Source organism: Danio rerio, chromosome 16 (genome assembly GCF_052040795.2).
Source record: "Danio rerio strain M-AB ecotype USA chromosome 16, GRCz13ab, whole genome shotgun sequence".
NCBI lineage: Eukaryota > Metazoa > Chordata > Actinopteri > Cypriniformes > Danionidae > Danio > Danio rerio.
The window spans coordinates 58797287-58820000 of NC_141036.1; the positions used below are offsets into that span (position 1 = coordinate 58797287).

Consider the following 22714-nt stretch of genomic DNA (forward strand, 5'->3'; position numbering starts at 1 on the left):
TTTGAGGATTTTGCTAGTTTTGGGCTAGTTTGTTTGGTCATTGACCTAGTTTTGGGCTAGTTTGAGGATTTTTCTAGTTTTGGGGTTAGTTTTTTTTGGTCATTGAGCTAGTTTTAATCTAGTTTGATTGTGTTAGATTTTGATCTAGATTGCTTTGGTCATCATTAGGCAAGTTTATTGAGAGCTAGTTTGGTGAAAATGATCCTTTTGGGCTACTTTGCTGATTGAGCTAGTTTTGTCATAGTGCTAGTTTTTGGCTGGTTTGTTGATGGTAATAGTTTAATTAATTTTAAACAAGACTTAAATTTGAGTCATATTTTAAAAAGATGTTTTAGTTGTAGTTTTTTTTTAATGTGGTCATTGGGCTAGTTTCGGATAGTTTGTTTCACCATTTGGCTAGTTTTGAGCTAGTTTCTTTAGTCTTTGTGTTAGTTTTGGCTTGTTTGTCACTGGGCTAGTTTTTGGCTAGTTTGTTTGGCCATAGGGCTTGTTTTGAGCTAGTTTCTTTGGTCATTTAGGCTAACTTGTGTGTCATTGGCTTAGTTTGTCGATTGTGCTAGTTTGAACTAGTTTCTTTCGTTCTGCAGTAGCAGTATTTCTGTACCGCGGTGATCCGCTAATGTGACTGATTGAGTTTCCTGGACAATGGCTGCGCTGTGCTGGACTCTGAACATTGTCTGTGTGTAAAACAGGCCCAGCGGAGCAGAACAAACAGCCTCAGCTAAAGCCAGAGCTGAGATTACTTTACTGGGGATTTTTCCTGGGCTTTTCCCCTGTCAGAGGGATCGCACACAGGTTCTGTAGGTCAGGGTTGCCAAGTCTGGTTTTCCCGTGGAATTGACCAACTTTTAACCAAATTTTTATTATTCAGCAGATTAAGGTTTGACATATTGATATGTTTACGATTTTTGCTAGCTTTGTGCTAGTTTGTTTGGGTTTTGTGCTAGTTTTGAAATGGTTTTGGGCTAGCTTGTTTGTGATTTTGCTAGTTTTTGGCTAGTTTGTATGGCATTGGCCTAGTTTTGGTTAGTTTGTTTGGCAATTGGGTTAGTTTTGGGCTTGTTTGTTGATTGCACTAGTTTGGGCTAGGTTTGATTGGTCATTGGGCTAGTTTGGCATTGGTTTTGGCTAACTTTTTGGACATTTGACTAATTCGTTGGTCGATTGGGCTAGTATGTTTGCCATTGTACTAGTTTTAGGCTATTATTTTGTCATTAGGGTAGTTTGTTGATTAATTGGGCTTGTTTGCTTGGCCATTGGACTAGTTTGGCTAGTTTTTTGATCATTGGGCTTGTTTATTTGGCAGTTGGGCTAATTTTGGGCTAGTCCGGCTAGCTTTTGACCATTTGGGCTAGTTTGTTGTGCGATTGGGCTAGGTTTGGGCTACTTTGCCCATTGGGCAAAATTTGGGCTAGTTTGTTGTGCGATTGGGCTAGATGTGGGCTACTTTGGCCATTTGGCAAGTTTTGGCTAACTTTTTGGACATTTAACTAGTTTGTTGGTCAATTGGGCTTGTTTGCTTGGCCACTGGACACGTTTGGCTAGTTTTTTTTGACCAATGGGCTTGTTTAGTGGGCAATTGGGCTAATTTTGGGCTAGTTTGGCTATAGTTTTTCACCATTGGGCTAGTTTGTTGTGCGATTGGGCTAGGTTTGGGCTACTTTGCCCAATGGGCAAAATTTGGGCTAATTTGTTGGGTGATTTGGGCTACTTTGTTTGCTACATTACTTTAAGTTCAATCAAACAGTATCACAATATCACATAAATGCAGCGCATAAATAGCTACAGCAGTAAAGCCCTGTTCATCTCCATGCTCTTCTCCCCTGTCCTGGTCCTGTCTGCTTAACCTGTGCTTGACCGTCCCGGGTCAGGTTTTGTTAGTGCAGTATGTCAGTGTGAGACACATCCGGCTGGAAAGTGCTCAGCCCCACAGATCTGATGCAGGACTTTCCATCCGCCTGTTATTGTCCCATCAGTGACGCTGCATTGACAGGTGTTTCCCGTCTCATCAGTGTCCCGTGACCTCCTGACATCCTGCTGTTTGTGTGTGTAACTGGGAACTGTGGGATTGAACTTGCCACCAGTGAGGGTCAGAAACCAACCAAACCAAAAACAACACGTGGCTGTGTTTACTCTCTCACGCTGACCACAGTAATGTGAATCAAGCTGGAGCGGGTGCTTTATCTGTGCTCAATATTCACTCTCATTACTCGGAGCAGTAGTCAGAATTACTCAAATAAAATAAATGTTGGCCAGTACTATGTAATAAGTAGCTGAAATACGCACAAATGTCAGGCCATGTCAAAACATCTCAGGTGCCCCAAAATCACCTCAGACCCCTGTCGGTTAACCTTTTCTTTATTACAGGGATGTTGGATGCATTATTCTGATTGGCTGATCAGCATTCTAAGTTGTTTGGTTATTGTCAGATAAGCGCACCGCTAAAGTAGTTCCGGCAGGTTTTGAGTGCATTAAAGCTCCATATCACTCCATTCAATGATTAGAATTATTTCACAGCTACAACAGTCAGAAATCACATCAAAACACAACAGGAGGAGGAGGAAGGGGAGATGTGGAGGAAACTAGTGCTACACACAGAAGCAGTTTGAGGAGAACAGAAACCTGACACATGTCTGAAATACAATATGTAAACAGTGTTTTAGTGAGGCCAACTGTAGTATAAGCAGAATAATTGACTCCGGTCTGTTGAATTATTAGAAAAATCATGCATTTTTTTATTATTATGTGTTATAATGTGTTATTTAATTCAATTAAAGCTTAATGATTTACCTTTGTTTTTAATTTTTCAGATATGTATTTATTTATTTTTATGACAACTCGGCACATCCCTGCTGAAAAATCCAGCTTAAACCAGCCTAGGCTGGTTGGCAGGTTTTAGCTGGTCGATCAGGCTGGTTTTAGAGGGGTTTTGGCAACTTCCAGGTTGGTTTCCAACCATATCCACCCTGGTCTTAGCTGTTCAAGCTGGAAAATGACCAGCTAAATCCATCTAAAACCTGCTTGACCTGGTTTAAGCTGGACATAGTTGGTTTTGGCTAGGCTGGTCAAGCTGGTTTTAGCTGGTCATCTCCCAGCCTGACCACCTAAGAACAGGCTGGATATGGCTGGGAACCAGCCTAAAAGTGGACAAAACCGCTCTAAAACAGCCTGGTCGACCAGCCTTAAACCAGCCTACCAGCCTAGGCTGGTTTAAGCTGTTTTTTCAGTAGGGATATTTAGTAGAGTTTGATTGGATCTTTAACCTTTGTTCACATTTATTAACTTTTGGTAATGTTGGTGGCTGTTTTTCCCTCATTGACTTCTATTATGATGACATTTTTAATTGCAAAGTCTTGACAGCATATAATAATCATGGATTCTTGATTTTTGGTGGTTTTGTCTATAAGGAAAATGGGGACAATTGGTCATTGTTACAGTTTTACTGCTAATTTCACCTCTTTCCAACAAGAAAAAACAGCAACAATCAAGAATGCATAATTATATGCTGTCACGGCTTTGCAATCAATAAAAGTGATAATACTGGAAGGCAACGGGGCAAAAACAGCCCCCAACAAAACCAAAGGGGAGTCAATCTGAACAGATCGTGATGTTGAGTTTTGTAAGCAGTTTCCCTAAATATGTGTCAAAAAAAAGATTTGTCAGTAAAAATCATTCAATTTGCTGAAGCACAGAGAAAGTTGTGGCCTAATTAAGACTCCAAATTAACCCAGAGTGTAAGAAAACGACCCAACAGCACAGGAGGATTGAAACCAGTGTGTGATGTTTGTGTGTGATGTCATTATGTGTGTGTTGCAGGACTCGGAGTCTTTGGATCAGTGTATTGAGAGCGTGTTGTCGGCTCTGTATCCTCCGTTCAGCTCCAGCGCCGCCACCGTCCTCTGGCAGCTGTTCGGTGTGGTGGAGCGACAGTATCGAGGAGACGGCCTGCGCTGCTTCATCGACTTCCTGCTGCCCGCAAAGAGGATCCTGCACACGCTCAGACACCAGGCCTGCGTGAGTACACACACACACACACATGAACAGTAAAAAAAAAACTACACATTTATTACATGCACTGTAAAAAAATATCTGTATTTCGCAATTCACAAGCGTTTTTTATTTATTTATGGTGGTTAATTGCATTATGGGATGTTGATCTCTGCTCTGTCCACTTTTGACATTGAAAATTCAACTCTACAGTTTAACAAAGTGACTTTTATTCACATTTTAGAAATAATGTCTGTAAAAAACCTGTAAATGTGCTGCAATGTATTACGAGGTGTTTGTAGCGTAGTATACAACACCAACAGTATAGCACTGCAGACTATTATTGATGATTTGACATGATCCAGGACCGTTTCGTTCTTCAAAGCTGATCCGAGAGTTGTTGTCATAGCAACAGTTCTGCTAGCTCAAACCTGGTCGGGAGCAGGTTCAATTCATATAAACAAGATTAGATCGGGTCAGTTCAAGCTAAGATAATACAGAAAGTATGTACCCAATTCTGATATTTTCTTACAGGAGTAGTTATATACACTTGGGAAAATAATAAATATTTTTTAACTATATATATATGTTGTAGCGAGGCAGAGGGAAAACACATACACAATGGCGTGGTGTTACAAACAATTCCCCGGAGGGAGATTTATTTACACAGTGAATAAAGTGAAACAAGATGAATACGGTGCTCTTCAGGGTTAGGTGCTCTGGTGCTCCGGGGAGAAGGTGAGGTTGAGTGAGAGTTCGGGTGTTGGATCGATCAGCTGCTGGAGTCTGCTGTAGGGGAGACAGAGAGACATGTGGTTGCACTCCTCAAAAAAACATGTTTTTGGCCCACGCTTGCATTGAATGATATGCTGACACAACTCTGATAAATATTAATAAGCAATTCAAATAATATTGATAGCCTATGGTGGATGAACGCTCGACCAGGCGGTTCCTATGCTTGTTAAAGGCTTACATTTATTATTTAAGATACTCATCTAGTAATCTTTAGTCAATTTAACTTATGCTTATTAAATAATATCTCGAATTGACTCTGTCTAAAAGCGTTCAGTGCATTCAGAGAGAAATATTGCGCGTGGGAACATGAGAGGAGGATGAATGCTGGAGTCTGAAAGAGTTCAGTATTGCTGTGAGGGACAGAGAGTATTGTGGCTGGTCTGGACTGAAAGGCGTTGTGTTCCTGCAGGTTAGCGCTGTGTGAGATTAGCTGAAACCTTACGCTGCTGTATTGAGTGTTTCTCTGAGCTGCTGAAGTCTACATGATCCTGCTGCGGACATCATATCCGCTCCAACACTGATATAGCAATTAAAAGAGGTCGTGAACTGCATCGGTTTGCCTCTGAGCTCCGCTTATAACATTGTCAAATATTCCCTAATTTATGTTTGGCAGCAGTGGTTAGCACTGTGGCCTCACAGCAAGAAGGTCTCTGGTTCGAGTTCCGGCTGGGTCAGTTGGCGTTTCTGTGTGGAGTTTGCATGTTCTCCCCGTGTTGGCATGGGTTTCCTTTGGGTGCTCCAGTTTGCCCCACATGCACTATAGGTAAACATCATTTTCACACACACACTACAGACAATTTAGCTTATTCAATTCCCCTATAGCGCATGTGTTTGGACTGTGGAGTAAACCGGAGCACCTGGAGGAAACCCACACCAACACGAGAAGAACATGCAAACTCCACACAGAAACGCCAACTGACCCAGCTGAGGCTTGAACCAGCTACCCACTGCGCCACCGTGCAGCCTGAGACACAATAATTATTGTTTATATAAGGACAGAGCAGGTGATTTTTGTTTGGCATTTTTAATTATATATTTTATGTACACTCACTGGCCACTTTATTAGGTACACTGCTTGTTAACACTGCTCGTATCACATGGCTGCAACTCAAAGCATTTCGGGGTGTAGACATGGTCAAGACGATCTGCTGCAGTTCAAACTGAGCATCAGAATGGGGTGGAAAGGGGATTTAAGTGACTTTGAACGTATCATGGTTGTTGGTGGCAGCAGGCTGCTCTGAGTATTTCAGAAACTGCTGATCTACTGGGATTTTCACGCACAACCATCTCTAGGGTTTACAGAGAATGGTCTGACGAAGAGGAAATATCCAGTGAGCGGCAGTTCTGTGGGCGCAAATGCCTTGTTGATGCCGGAGGTCAGAGGAGAATGGCCAGACTGGTTCAGCTGATAGAAAGGCAACAGTAACTCAAATAAGCACTCGTTACAACCGAGCTCTGCAGAAGAGCATCTCTGAACACACAACACGTCCAACCTTGAGGCGGATGGGCTACAGCAGCAGAAGAGCACACCGGGTGCCGCTCCTGTCAGCTAAGAACAGGAAACTGAGGCTACAATTCACACAGACTCACCAAAACTGGACAATAGAAGATTGGAGAAACGTTGCTGCTCTGATGATTCTCCATTTCTGCTGACAGATTCGGATGCTCGGGTCAGAATTTGGTATCAGCAACATGAAAGCATGGATCCATCCTGCCTCATATCAACGGTTCAGGCTGGTGGTGGTGGTGTAATGGTGTGGGGGAGATTTTCTTGACACATTTTGGGTTCATTAGTACCAATTGAGCATCAACTCCACAGTCTACCTGAGTATTGCTGCTGACCATGTCCATCCCTTTATGAGCACAGTGTCTCCATCTTCTGATGGCTACTTCCAGCAGGATAACACACCATGTCATGAAGCTCAATCATCTCAGACTGGTTTCTTGAACATGACGATGAGTTCACTGTACTCAAATGGCCTCCACAGTCACCAGAGCTCAATCCAATAGAGCAGCTTTGGGATAAGGTGGAGCGGGAGATTGGCATCATGGATGCGCAGCCGACAAATCTGCAGCAACTGTGTGATGCTATCATGTCAATATGGAGCAAAATCTCTGAGGAATATTTTCAGCTTGTTGGATCTATGCCACAAAGGATTAAGGCAGTTCTGAAGGCAAAAGGGGGTCCAACCTGGTACTAGCAGGGTGTACCTAATAAAGTGGCCAGTGGGTGTATATGACATAGCTAATTGTATGTATGGTTCTTTATACATGGCCTCAGGCATATGTATGGCATGAGTTTTTCTTGAACTTTTTCATAGATTTAGAATAAATTTTAGATGAATTTTGACTAATCATGCACAGTTTCCACATTTAGTGATTAGACTTACTGACATTTTAAACGTTTTAAATAATTTAATGTATAAGAAATTATATCTAGAGAAATAAGTCTGTAAAATAAGAGGAAATGTACTGGTTTTTGTAGCGTAATATATAACACCAACCCAGACTTTAAACTATTAAACGTTCACAAAAGTCACTTTTTCACACTTTTCAAGATTAAAAGTAGTTAGAAGAAAGATCAAGACTCAATAATGCAATTCAAAAGCAGAAATAAACAGGGAAAACTAACAAAAATAGGTAAACTGCTAGCTTCTGGCTATTTTTTTAAGAGTGGTTAGTGATTGAGACCCATCGCGTCTAATAGATCTCTCCTGTTGGCTTGTGACAGCTGCGATTTAAAGGTGTGTTGCTGTACCACGAGGGATGGCCGCTGTGTCTGCATGAGAAGGTGGTTCTGCAACTGGCGCCGCTGCATAAAGTGCGTCTGCGGCAGGGAGATTTCTACCTGCAGGTGGTTCCTTTGGGCCGCAAGTCTGCCAAGCTGGTGCTGAAATGCCTGTCGGGCAGCGGGCAGGCCATCGCAGAGGTCCCGGTGTCGGAGAGCATGTACGGCAGCGTCTTCACTCCAGATTTCCTGCAAAATGTGACGCGTGATCGAAACCTCCAGCCGCTGCAGAACTGCCTCCTGAGCACCGGTTCTGTAGTTTATCGAACGCCCTGGAAAAACGTGATCAATCCTCTGCTGGTGACGAGCACGGAGGACGCACTGATGCAGGCCAGAAACAGCGGAGGTACTGTATGTACACTACAAATAAATGCTTTTCCCAGTTTTTATCTTCTTTCTAGTCAAAATATAACAACAATCCTACACCAAGAAGCATTTTCTAGACAAGCAACACATATTGGCTTGTTTTCAGAAATGATGAGTCAAAATGAAGCGAGTTGCTTTTTAAAACAAGCAAAATAACTTGCAATCGGGGTTACAAAAACAATCTTGTTTTTTTTTTCTTGTTCTTTTGGTTGCCCCATTGTCAAATTATTTTGGTTGTTTTACAGGCAGTCTTGTGTTCATTGCCTCTTCTTGTTTAATCGCTGAATGCCTCAAAGTTTGTAAGTCACTTTGGAAAGTTAAAAAGTTCACAGTAAAACAAAAATCAGAAAATCATCAATATATATATATATTTATATAGTTGAAGTCAAAATTCTTAGCCTCCCTTTTAATTTTTTTATTAATTAATTAATTTATTTGTTATTTCCCAAATAATGTTTAACAGAGCAAGTAAATGTTCACAGTATGTCTGATAATATTTTTTCTTCTGGAAAAAGTCTTATTTGTTTTATTTCGGGCAGAATAAAAGCAGTTTTTAACTTTATAACAACCATTTAAAGGTCAAAATTATTAGCCCCTTTAAACTATATAGTTTTTCAATAGTCTATAGAACAAACCGTTGTTATACAATGACTTGCCTGATTACCCTAACCTGCCTAGTTAACCTAATTAACCTAGTTAAGCCTTTAAATGTCACTTTAAGCTGAATACTAGTATCTGTAAAAATATGTAGTAGCATAACGACGGGGGGGGAGACAACTGGAGGTAAGATCCACAATGCAGGTTTATTCAGCGTCAGGCAAGCAATGATCAAACAGGTACAAACGGGTATATGCAGGCAGTCCAGAATCGTAGTCGTACAACACGCAATAGGTCGTAAGGCAGGCGGCTAAACAGGAGAACACGAATAAACAAGGCTAAGGTCTAAACACGGGAAACAAGGCAGGGAAACCGCTTTGTAATGCTACTGATACAGCTAACAAGACTCGGCACACTGGATGGGTTAATGAATGGCTTATGTAGGGTGTGTAATCAGTCTCTGACAAGACTCAGCTGGTGAGAATGTAATCAATCTTGATGAGTGAGCGTGTGTGAGTGTAACCGGAGAGCATGTATGAAGATGTAGTCCGGGGGAAGGCGGAAGTGTAGTCCTTAGTGTTCGTGTGAGAACCAGCGATCTCTGGAGAGCGATGGCTGGTTATGTGACAGTATGTGCTGTCATCATGACAAGAATAAAAGAAATCAGAACTGAGTTGTTGAAACTATTATGTTTAGAAATGTGTTGAAAAACAATTGTCTTTCTGTTAAATGAAATTGGGGGAAACTAAACAGGGGGGCTAATAATTCTGACTTTAACTGTGTGTGTATTTATATATATATATATATATATATATATATATATATATATATATACACTACATGACAAAAGTCTTGTCGCCGGTTCCTGTTGTAAGAGCAGTAAATAATAACTGGACTTCTAGTTGATGATGTGTAAAAGTGTCAGAAGGTGGATTTCTCTGCTGAATCATCTGTTGATCTGCAATCATCACCAATACTGCAGAAGACCTACTGGAACCAGCATGGAACCAAGATTCTCACAGATTCAGTCAAGTTTGGTGAAGGAGACATCATGGTTTGGGGTTCATTCAGTATGGGGGCGTGCGAGAGATCTGCAGAGTGGATGATCAACATCAACAGCCTGAGGTATCAAGACATCTGTGCTGCCCATTACATTACAAACCACAGGAGAGGGACAATTCTCCAGCAGGATAGCGCTCCTGCTCATACTTCAGCCTCCTCATCAAAGCTCCTGAAAGCAAAGTAGGTCAAGCTGCTCCAGGATTGGCCAGCCCAGTCACCAGACATGAACATTATTGAGGGTGGAGGCGTTGAAGATGAACACAAAGACTCTTGATGAGCTCTGGGAGTCCTGCTGAACGCTTTCTTCTTCATTCCAGATGACTTTATTAATCAGTGATTTGAGTCATGTCAGAGATGTATGGATGCAGTCCTCCAAGCTCATGATGGAGTCAGACACAATATTCATTCTGTCTCCACTGCAGCAGGACTTTATATTCTATACTGGACATTATTACTGTTCAGTGATGAGACTTTAGTCTAAGCAGAGTCAGACATTACTGTCCTAATCAAATCAGTCATAATCAAGACATGATCAGATTTTATTGTGCTCAAATAAGCAAAATCTAGAGGCCTTTACCTTTCATATGAGCCACTTCTGACACCAAATGATCAACTATGATCAGCCTGCTTGCATAGTTTTTCTACAATTTCTGTTTAAAGGAAAGAAGACTTTATAACACATTTCTAATCATAATAGTTTTAATAACTCATCTCTAATAACTGATTTATTTTCTCCTTTTCATGATGACAGCACATAATATTTGACTAGATATTCTTCAAAATACTAGTATTCAGCTTAAAGTGACATTTAAAGGCTTAATTAATTTGGTTTATAGTCAAATCATTGTATAAATGCCAATCGAAAAACAAATATTGCTTAAGGAGGTTAATAATATTGACCTTAACATAGTGTTTAAAAATGTAAAACAAATAAGACTTTCTCCAGAAGATAAAATATTATGGGAAGTACTGCAAAAAAATTCTGAATCTGTTCAACATCATTTGGAAAACATCTGAAAATGTTCTGTATATTGCAGATAAACTAAACATCTTTATTTGTCCTTCCAGTTGTAGGTCTGCGTGGTCAGATCAGCCCCTGCAGCACTCACGGCTCCACAGGAACGCTCAGCTCTAGAGACTCTCTGGGCGGTGAATCCACCGTATCAGAGCCGGCGCTCAGCCGAAGCCTCACCGACATGGGCATCGGTTCATTGCACCGCGAAGACTCAGACTCACAGAAGAGTCCCGATTCTAGCAGCATCCGCGGACACAAACTCCTGTCCTTCAGCACAGACCTCAGCAACCCAAACATGCGCAAACGACATCCCAGAGACTCCGCCGCTTTCGAATCACGGCGACTCTTCCGTAAATCCTACATGGAGGCTTTACAGAATCCCATGAATCTCGGCTCCAGCTCTGAATCCATTCTGGAGGAGCCGAGCTTTGCATCCGTCCCGAAGGAATCGATGGCACCGGTGCGGAAGATCTGCGCTCGAGGATGGCTGGGAGGAGATGAATCCCGAAACGGATCTCTTGCTGGGAATCCGTCCAAAAACGCAGAGCTGAGTCCCAACGAGAGACGCTCCAAATCTCTGGAACGCACTAATAATAAGACACTGCAGGTCAAAGGTCACCGGGCACGCTCTTCATCCGGCGGCTCTAACAGTGGCTTTCCTAAAAAACTCATCAATGGTTATGGGTTTCGCTTCGGAAAGCTGGAGCTGGAGGCAGCTTTCCCTGGACTGGAAAGGAGGAGCAGTAAAGAGAACTCAGGTTTGTGTTTGTTGTTTCTTCATTGTACGTTTGGACTACATCAGCGATGTCAAACTCAATTCCTGGAGGGCCGCAGCTTTGCACAGTTTAGTTCCAACCCTGCTTCAACACACTTACTGGTGGGTTTCAAACAAGCCTGATGGACTCAATTAGTTTGATCAGGTGTATTTAATTAGGGTTGGAACTAAACTGTGCAGAGCTGCGGCACTTTAGGATCTGAGTTTGAGTTTACATTAAAGGTGCAGTATGTACGTTTTACACCCAGTGGTTGAAGTAGGTATTGCACTCCTGTTTCAAAACACACGCAAGAGCAGCGTGTATTTTATCACCAACAGGAGTATGTCTGACTATCGAGTCTAAAGACTGATTCAAATCATATTATTATTTATATTATTTGCTAATTAATAACCTCATGTGGAGCTCTGAGTCTACGTCTCATTTCGGAGTCCGCTACAGTCCACCGGAGGTCACATTACGGTCACAGACACATGCTTTAAGAGCCTTCCTGACTGACTGAATGAATGAAATATGCTGTTTTCCACCAAGGCAACCCGGGGTGCTGAAATATAATTGGCTAAAGTGGCAGTAGGCAGGTTAAAAGAACCAAAACAAAGACAGATAATCACGTAGCGCACATGTTCAAAGCAGAATATCTGACTTCAGCATTGTTTTCCAGATAAACAAGAATGTTCACTGAGCATGTTCTGGTGAAAAAAATAAACAGTGGGGCTAATAATTCAGAAGGGCTAATAATTCTGACTTAAACTATATATATATATATATATATATATATATATATATATATATATATATATATATATATATATATATATATATATATATATATATATATATATATATATATATATATATATTGTATTTTTATAAATTTTATTTTTTAATGATATATTTATTATTATTATTGTTATTATTATTATTGTTGTTGTTGTTTTTATTATTAATATTATTTTTATTATTATTATTAATATTAATATTTTTATTGTTATTATTATTACTTTTATTATTATTATTATTATTATTATTATTGTTATTATTAATATTAAAATTTTTATTGTTATTATTATTACTTTTATTATTATTATTATTATTATTATTATTATTGTTATTATTAATATTAATATTAATTTTGTTGTATGTATATTTTATTATATTATGTAAATTTATGAAGCCAATAATAACTTTCTTTATTACTTATTTATTATTTTTTAATCTATTTAAATGCATTTAATTTGACTAATAAAAAATATTATTAAAGGTTGAATTTTAACAATGCTTTTAGGTTGTAGTAAATATTAATTATAGTATATACTGTATGACTTTATGCAAATATACTCTATGTACTTTGTATTAGTGGCTAAACAAAAATATTTATAGTTTACATTTTGCAATTATGAACGGCACGGTGGCACAGTGGGTAGCGCTGTCGCCTCACTGCAAGAAGGTCACTGGTTCGAATCCCGGCTGGGTCAGTTGGCAGTTCTCCCTGTGTTGGCGTGGGTTTTCTCTGGGTGCTCCAGTTTCCCCCACAGTCCAAACACATGCACTATAGGGGAATTGATAAGTGTGTGTGAAGGAGTGTATGGGTGTTTCCCAGTACTAGAGTGCGGCTGAAAGGGCTTCAGCTGTGTAAAACTTATGCTGGAATAGTTGGCGGTTCATTCCGCTGTGGCGACCTCTGAAATAGAGATTAAGCCGAAGGAAATTGAATGAATGAATGTTGTTTTGTTAGTGGTTGTGAGTGATTATCTTCTGTGGTGAATATGAATGTGTGAGGTTCATAACAGGTTTATTATTGGTGGTTTATAATCAGAGATTACTGTGGTGATCTGGTGAGTGTGTAAATGTTGAAGAGTGTCTCCCCGTGGTCGTTAGTTTGTGATAGTGTGTGTGTGTGTGTGTTCTGAGGCGTTGTGTTTACAGATGATGCTGGTGTTGTGTAATAATGGCCTGCAGGCAAACACAGGTCTGTGATCAGACACTCGTCATTCCTCCAGCTGCACTTTACGGCTCCGAGCAGCTGATAGTGTGTGTTATATGTGAGAGAGTGTGTGTGAGAATGTATATGAGTGTGTGTGTTTGTGTCTGAGTGAACGTGTGTGTGTGTGTGTGTGTGTGTGTGTGTGTGTGTGTGTGTGTGTGTGTGTGTGTGTGTGTGTGTGTGTGTGTGTCTGAGTGTGTGTTTTTCTCTATTTTTGTTTGTGTGTGTGTTAAAGAGAGAAAATGTGTGAATAAGTGCCTGTGTGTGTATTTGTGTGTGTGTGTGTGTGTGTGTGTGTATTTGTGTGTGTGTGTGTGTGTGTGTGTGTGTGTGTGTGTGTGTATTTGTGTGTGTGTGTGTGTGTGTATTTGTGTGTGTGTGTGTGTGTGTATGTGTGTGTGTGTGTGTGTGTGTGTGTGTGTGTGTGTATGTGTGTGTCTGAGTGTGTGTTTGTCTCTATTTTTGTTTGTGTTTGTGTTAAAGAGAGAAAATGTGTGAATAAGTACTTGTGTGTGTATTTTGGTCTGTGTGTGTGTGTGTGTGTGTGTGTCTGAGTGTGTGTTTATCTCTCTTTTTGTTTGCGTGTGTGTTAAAGAGAGAAAGTGTGTGAATAAGTGCCTGTGTGTGTGTGTATTTGTGTGTGTGTATTTGTGTGTGTGTGTATGTGTGTGTGTGTATTTGTGTGTGTGTATTTGTGTGTGTGTGTGTGTGTATGTGTGTTTGTGTGTGTGTGTATTTGTGTGTGTGTGTATTTGTGTCTCTGTGTGTGTCTGCATGTGTGTATAAATTTGTGTCTCTGTCTGTTTGTATTTGTGTCTATTGTGTGTACCTGTATTTGTATGCATATGTGTGTGTGTAATGTTGAGCCCTGCCCTGTTCTGCTGCAAATCAGTCTGTGTGTCTGCTTGTCTCTCAGTGTTGGCTGTGATGTTCAGCCCAAAAGCACGACACTGTGATTCAGTGATTCCGTGTTTCTTTGATTCTGTGATTGTGTAATTCTGTGAATTTATGATTCAGTGATTCTGCGATTCTGTGATTCTGCAGTTCAGTGATTCTGTGTTACCTGATTCTGCGATTCAGTGATTCTGATATTCAGACATTCTGCGATTCAGTGATTTAATGAATCTTTGATTCAGCAATTCTGCGATTTTGTAATTCTGTGATTTTGCAATTCGGTGATTCAGATATTCTGAGGTTCTGAGATTCTGTGATTCTTTGATTCTTTGATTCTGTGATTCTGTGATTTTTATGTTTCTGAGATTCTGTGATTCTGTGATTTTTGTGATTCTGTGATTTTGCAATTCTGTGATTTTGCGATTCGGTAATTCAGATATTCTGAGGTTCTGAGATTCTGTGATTCTTTGATTCTGTGATTCTGTGATTTTGCAATTCTGTGATTTTGTGATTTTTATGATTTTGTGATTCAGCGATTCAGTGATTCTGAGATTTTTGTGATTCAGCGATTCTGGGATTCAGTGATTTTGAGATTTTTGTGATTCAACGATTCTGTAATTTTGTGATTCAGCGATTTGGTGATTCAGTGATTCTGAGATTTTTATGAATCATGCTATTCTATGATTTTGTGATTCTGCGATTCTGTGATTCTGCAATTTTGTGATTTCAGCGACTCTGTGATTTTGTGATTCTGCAATTCAGTGATTCAGCGATTCAGCAATTCTGTGATTTTTGTGATTCAGGAATTTTATGAGTCAATGATTCAGTGATTCTGAGATTCTGTGATTTTGTGATTTTGTGATTCAGTGACTGCAATTTTGTGATTCAATGATTCAGTGATTCTGAGATTCTGTAATTTTGTGATTCTGTGATTCTGCGATTTTGTGATTCAATGATTCAGTGATTCTAAAATTCTGTGATTCAGTGATTTTGTGATTCAATGATTCATTGATTCTGAGATTCTGTGATTTAGTGATTCTGTGATTCTGTGATTCAGCGATTTTGTGATTTAATGATTCAGTGATTCTGAGATTTAGTGATTCAGTGATTCTGTGATTCGATGATTTTGTGATTCAGTGATTCTGAGATTCTGTGATTCTGTGATTTTGTGATTCTGCGATTTTGTGATTCAATGATTCAGTGATTCTGAAATTCTGTGATTCAGTGATTTGGTGATTCATTGATTCTGAGATTCTGTGATTTAGTGATTCAGTGATTCTGTGATTCAGCGATTTTTTTGATTTAATGATTCAGTGATTTTGAGATTTAGTGATTCTGTGATTCAGTGATTATGTGATTCAGTGATTTTATGATTCTGTGATTTTGTGATTTAGTGATTCTGGGATTCAGGGATTCTGTGATTCAGTCATTCTGTTATTCAGGGATTCTGTGATTCAGTCATTTTGTGTTTCAGTGATTCTGAGATTCAGGGATTCTGTGATTCAGTCATTCTGTGATTCAGTGATTCTGTGATTCAGTGATTCTGTGATTCAGGAATTCTGTGATTCTGTGATTCTGTGATTCAGTGATTCTGTGATTCAGGGATTCTGTGATTCAGTCATTCTGTGATTCAGTGATTCTGTGATTCGGTGATTCTGTGATTCAGTGTTTCTGTGATTCTGTGATTCTGTGATTCAGTGATTCTGTGATTCAGGGATTCTGTGATTCAGTCATTCTGTGATTCTGTGATTCTGTGATTCAGTCATTCTGTGATTCAGTGATTCTGTGATTCTGTGATTCGGTGATTCTGTGATTCAGTCATTCTGTGATTCTGTGATTCAGTGATTCTGTGATTCAGGGATTCTGTGATTCAGTCATTCTGTGATTCAGTGATTCTGTGATTCAGTCATTCTGTGATTCTGTGTTTCAGTGATTCTGAGATTCAGGGATTCTGTGATTCAGTCATTCTGTGATTCAGTGATTCTGTGATTCAGTGATTCTGTGATTCAGTGATTCTGTGATTCGGTGATTCTGTGATTCAGGAATTCTGTGATTCTTTGATTCAGGGATTCTGTGATTCAGTCATTCTGTGATTCAGTCATTCTGTGTCCACTGTTTTATGAAGCTCTTTCTGTTGTTAAGCTCGTGAATGACAGTCAGTGTCTGTTTTGTGCTTCAGGACTGCATTGTGGCTTTTATCCGGAGGAAATTCCAAGCTGTTCGACATTCTTGAGAGACACATACACACACTCACACACACACACACACACACACACACACACACACACACACACACACTCACATACACTCATGGATTAATTAACATGTATCTTCATATTTCACACACACACACACACACACACACACACACACACACACACACACACACATACACTCATGCATTAATTAACATGTATCTTTTCATATTTTACACACTCACACACACACACACACACACACACACACTGTGACACAGGAGCTGGTTCAGGTAAATCCCCCTGTTCTCAGTCTTTCCCACAGATGTGTGCATGTGTGTGTGTGTGTGTGTGTGTGTGTATCTAGTGTCGCTCCAGAGGGAGGATCTCTGTCCTGCATTCACTCATACAGACAGGCTTTGTGTTTGTCCAGCATCTCCACGTTAAATCTGCTCTCCTGCAAACCCCGAGAGAAGAGAACAAACACCACACACACTTTCAGGCCCGCTCACGTTACACCGCTGCGCTTTTACTGCGGCCTTTTTCATTCAATTGATTCCCTCTTGATTCAAAACCGGTTCCCATGATGCTCCGTCTGACTCAGAGACGCATGCAGAGTCAGACAAATGAAGCTGAACACTGACTCTGCAGGAATGTGTGGCTTTATATGTAAACAAAGGGAAAACTATTTTTGTAAATCAAGTCAGGGAGTCAGATGAACTGATTCAAAGTACTGTATATTGCATCAGCTTTAGAAAATCAATATTTTTAACCATTTCTCATTGAATATAGACAAGTTTTGGTGCAAATGTAATTTTTCACAGTATTTCCTATAATATTTTTTTCTTCTGGAGAAACTCCTATTTGTTTTATTTTGGCAATAAAAGCAGTTTTTAATTGTTTTAAGCCCATTTTAGGGTCAATATTAGGTCCCACTTTATATTAAGTGTGCTTAACTACTAAGTACTTGCATCAAAAAAATAAATACAATGTACCTACTGTGTGTTTAATGTATTTGAGAACACTTGTGGTGCTTTTCAGTTGGGATAGAGGTTGGGTTATGGACAGGTTTGGTGGTATGGGTAGGCATGGACCACCTAAGCAAGACAGGGGAGGAGACTGAACACCTTCCACCTAAGAGGTCTGCGTCACATTCTGGGCATTACCTGGCAGGACAAAGTCTCCAGTCTTGACTCGAGCCGGCCTTTCCAGCATGTATACCATGCTCCGACGACGTAGACTGCGCTGGCTTGGCCATGTGCGCCGTATGGAGGATGGGAGAATCCCAAAGGATATCCTTTACGGAGAACTCTAATCTGGGAAGAGAACCACAGGACACCCATTTCTGAGATTTAAAGATGTCGTGAAGAGGGACATGAAGGCCCTCGACATAAACAGAGGACAAGCGAGTTCACCGAAAGGTGCAGAGCGTCAGCCAGGGAGGCACCTATCAATGCGACTGCTGCGGTAAAGAACGCCTCTCCAGTATTGGTCTCTTCAGCCACCATTGACGCTGTCTCAGACAATCAGTCATGCCTCAATATAAGAGCTAGGATACGTCATCCATGGTCAACACTGACTACATGGTGTAAGGCAGGGGTCTCAAACTCGCGGCCCGCGGGCCATTTGTGGCCCTCAGTGAAATATTTTGTGGCCCGCGCCGACCGCTGTACACTGACAGATTCAGCGGAGCGGGGAGAGAGAGCGCTCCCCGCTCCACTGATTCTATCCGTACACAGCGCGCTTGTCACTCAATGCACGTTGTCGCGCGCATTCTGATCAGCTGTGTTGTCGCGCGCGTACTCAAGAGCGGTGTTAACGCGCGCCTACTGAAGGGCGGGACCGAGGGTGTGTCGCGTCGCGGGGGCACTTTTGATCATTTTGGAAGGGCACTTTCTATGCAAGACTAAAAAGGGCATGTGCACTGCACAGGTTGAGCCCTATGTGTGCACGTGCCTGCCCTGCATCTTATATATATTATCAGCCTGATCTCACGAGAAAACGTAAGTATTTTACGTTTTGCCAGTTTAGTGGCTAATTCGTACGAATTCGTACGAGTTCAGTCGTACGAAATGGTATGATTTTTAAAAGGAGGCGTGGCACCTGACCCCACCCCTAACCCCAACCGTCATTGGGGGATAAGCAAATCGTACTAAATTGTACGAATTAGATCGTACGAATTCATACGACTTAGCCACTAAATGAAAAAGTTCCGAATTGCCGTGAGATTGTGTTGATATTATAGGTAGATACAGACTGGTACAGACTGATGTGACTGGAGTGGGGTGGGGGTGTTTTATTTATACATATATACGCCTTTTTTTAGGTGAGGGAATGGAAGTTTTGAGTGAGTTCCCCCACTTTTTTCCCCTAGGACTTCAATAAGTCAAAGTACAGGTCTAGACTTAATGATGATCATCTTCAAGCCATACTGAGGGTCTCAACTGCTTCCGCTCTAAAGCCAAATGTGGTTCAGATTTGTGAGAAGAAGCGCTGTCAAGTCTCTGGCAGCAAGGAGTAGGCAAAAGATGCCATGTTCAGAAGAACTGTTCATAATCTTCACTTAATGTTCTATTGATGTTCAGGACACTTCATGTTCAGAAGAAATAATTAAAACTGTTAATAATGACATTTGAGGACTTTTTTTTTGTGAAATCCCTTTTGCGGCCCAGCCTCACCCAGACTTTGCCTCCTGCGGCCCCCAGGTAAATTGAGTTTGAGACCCCTGGTGTAAGGGATGGTCAACAGTGTATTTACAAATGTAATTACAAAGGTTAATTACAGATGTAATTACATACATGTATTTAATCAAGCATAAGTACACAGTAAATACATGTATTTGCACAATAAGTACATTGTAACAAACTATTAATTTCTGTGTAAGTACAAATTAGTTAAGGCCACTTAATATACAGTGGGACCCAATATTATTAGCTCCTTTAAGCAATATTAGTTTTGGATTGTCTCCAGAACAAACCACTATTATACAGTGACTTGCCTAATTACTCTAACTTTACCCCAATTAACCTAGTGAAGCCTTTAAATCAGTGGTTCTCAAACTGTGGTACGCGTACCACTAGTGGTACGCGGGCTTCCTCCTAGTGGTACGCGGAGGAATCGCCAAATAATGAAAGAAACAATTAACACTTTTAATCCTTTGATGCGTAATATAACATTGATGTGATCAGCATTGTCTGCTTGGTGAAGCGTACGATCACAACGCTGTGCTTAGAATGTTTATTTTAGTGCTTTGTGACATAAGCTGCTGAAAATCAGTTACCGAAGTTTAAGCATTGATTCTGAAGCGTGATTTGACTGACATGAAAAGTAGCCAATCACAGTCGACCTTTTCTAGTCGCGTGAAACGTAAGGGCGGGACAAAGGCTTTCTGTGTTGCAGAGACAGAGAAAGCAGCTTAAAAACAAATGTTTTGTTGGAATATTGCTTCTCGGATGTTTTCACTATAGAGATGTCTAGCAGAGTAATTAAACCGCGGACATATTTCCTGCCTTTTTGATGATCTACATACACGTTTCGCTCTCCGACAGCCAGTCGACTCGCCTCTGACCTGTCACTCCTCTAAATACATTCTGAATGGCGGCGCGGGAATGAAGGTATTGCGCAATTACTCATTTCTGCAAATGTGGCGAGTGCTTTATTTTAACACGAGAGAGCGCATTCATGTACGCAAATCGCTAAAACAGATATGCTAGCTCCTAAATAGTTTTTTTTTTTTCAAATGAACTGCAAGTCCTCTCATGATCGCCTGTGTGCTCAGATTGAATACAATCGCGATCTCTCCACTATTAAAGTAGACATTATTTATCTTTGCTCCTTGACTAAATTTAGTCAAACGTATTCAAAGTTATCAAGTATTTAGAATTAGATTGATGCATGATCGATGACAATGCAAATGGTCTTCTTATTTGGCTGTATTGTGAAGTGAAACTTACTTTTAGCAAAGGGGGACTTATTTCTTTACGACAAAAGAATTATGCTGGAAATGTTTCTGGATGAGGTATTTGTGTGATTTAACGTTATACATTTAGCTGTATTCTGATCTGTCTTAAAGCATTACAGGTCAAAACAATTCGTTGTTACGTATTGTTTATTTATCACAATTTACAATAAGGCTCTTAAAGCACTGCTTTGATAAATGTAGTGTTGTCATATTTCAAATACCTCAAGTAAAATGAAGTCATTTATTTATTTTTTTTTACTGACAGTGTACTTGTATTATTTTTTTTTGTATTTTAGATTAAGATCAAGTGTAAAATAAAATCTACATGTGATGTACAGCTATTTAAGAAACAGATTTGCCATATTGTAAAGAAAAATAGTGTAAAATATGTAAATAAAAGGCTAAATTTAAATATTTTTACCATATACTTTAATTAAACCTTTCAAAGCTTGAAAATATTGTTTAAAAATGGGCAAAAAGTGTCTCTATGGCCTTAAAGTTTATGTGGTAGTTTTGCCAGTGCTATTGAAAAAAGATTAATTGTCATGAAAAGAAAAATTGACTATAATTCCTTTGTTAGTGCAAATTCCTATACATGTAGCTTTGAGATTTAAGCAATTAAACCATTCAATCAGGTTTCCACGTAAAAAAGTGATTTCATAATAAAAATCTGATTATTTTTTTTTCAAAAGTAACCAACTAGTACTTTTTAAAAGAGTACTTTGTACTTTTACCTAATATTAGTATTATTTACTAAAATTTGTGTTATTTTAGCAGTGTAATAGTATTTTTCCTTGAGTACAAAAAAGATTTCACAAGCATTTAGTGCAGGTTTATTATATTATTAATATATGATTAATAAATATTATTATTATTATTATTAATGGTTTTTATGTGTATCTATTCCTATGCAATGTTTTATGGGTTGCTGAGAATACATTTCAGGTCTTCAATACATAGCATGTCAGTCTTGAAAAAAAATAGGTGCTGGAATTGATTTTCATTAGGCTGTGCCTGTATGAACCCTGTCATATGTAGATTTAACATTTCAAGATTTGTCTAAAAGTGTATGAATATGACATATAGCCTATATTTATAAGGTCCAAGCAACATTTCCAGCTTTTGATGAATAGGCTATTATGAATACTTTAAATTTAAGTGCAGCAGTTTTCTTTTTACTTTTTAAGAACAGCGCCATTTTTTATGAACCTTTAAAAGCACATTTTAACTAAAACGTTTTTTTTTTTTTTATCTGCAAGCACAGTTAATGTTCAGACTATTTAAAATGTTTAAAGTGACTGACAATAATACATATTCTTAATAATAGGAATTAATCTGCATCGTTTTTAAACTCTGCACACATGTAGCTGCTTAATTAGGCCCACAACGCTATTTTTAATACTGGTAAAAAAATAGCGTCGTAAGGTGGTACTTGGAGAGACAATTTTTTTCTAAGGTGGTACTTGGTGAAAAAAGTTTGAGAACCACTGCTTTAAATGTTACTTTAAGCTGAATACTAGTGTCTTGAAGAATATCTAGTCAAATATTATGTGCTGTCATCATGACAAGGAGAAAATAAATCAGTTATTGTAGATGAGTTATTAAAACTATTATGATTAGAAACGTGTGGAGAAAATAGTCTCTGTTAATATAGTTATAGCTGTATATATAGTAACAGGTTGGACCCCTTTTTGCCTTCAGAACTGCCTTAATCCTTCATGGCGTAGATCCAACAAGCTACTGGAAATATTCCTCAGAGATTTCCTCCATATTGACATGATAGCATCACGCAGTTGCTGCAGATTTGTCGGCTGCACATCCATGATGCCAATCTCCCGTTCCACCACATCCCAAAGCTGCTCTATTGGATTGAGCTCTGGTGACTGGGGAGGCCATTTGAGTACAGTAAACTCATTGTCATGTTCAAGAAACCAGTCTGAGATGATTGAGCTTTATGACATGGTGTGTTATCCTGCTGGAAGTAGCCATCAGAAGATGGAGACACTGTGCTCATAAAGGGATGGACATGGTCAGCAACAATACTCAGGTAGGCTGTGGCGTTGACACCATGCTCAATTAGGGAAGATTTATTAGTGTTATTTAGATGATGAATTATGCGTTAAGTGTTTACATGTGAAAATGAAACTACTTGTACCTGATACTTACCTAAAGTGGTAGGACCCCAAAAAAGGCAGGAGTTTGGCCAATATAAACAGCAGCCAAACCCCCAGACCAGTTGCTTGTAAACCAAGTCAGCGAGAACCTTACAGTGGTACCTCGAGCAAACCTCCCTGTAT

At 39.6% G+C, this 22714-nt stretch overlaps 2 protein-coding genes across 13 annotated transcripts in view; both read left to right on the plus strand.

The window, feature by feature from the left end:
- Nucleotides 1–22714, plus strand: part of smpd5 (sphingomyelin phosphodiesterase 5) — a 706732-nt gene that overhangs the window by 332858 nt on the left and 351160 nt on the right. The gene's annotated exons all lie outside the window — the stretch shown is intronic.
- The window catches only part of plekhg4b (pleckstrin homology domain containing, family G (with RhoGef domain) member 4B), a 156847-nt gene that overhangs the window by 69677 nt on the left and 64456 nt on the right, over nt 1–22714 (plus strand). For 11 of the 12 annotated variants that reach the window (XM_087284857.1, XM_087284860.1, XM_087284862.1 and 8 more), the window contains 3 exons: nt 3817–4014; nt 7514–7916; nt 10664–11368. In XM_087284857.1, coding sequence (XP_087140983.1) covers nt 7730–7916; nt 10664–11368 — 892 coding nt within the window. In that variant the 5' untranslated portion in view covers nt 3817–4014; nt 7514–7729. Of the gene's footprint in view, nt 1–3816; nt 4015–7513; nt 7917–10663; nt 11378–22714 lie in introns of all 12 variants that reach the window. The other variant, NM_001431111.2, reaches the window with a different exon arrangement.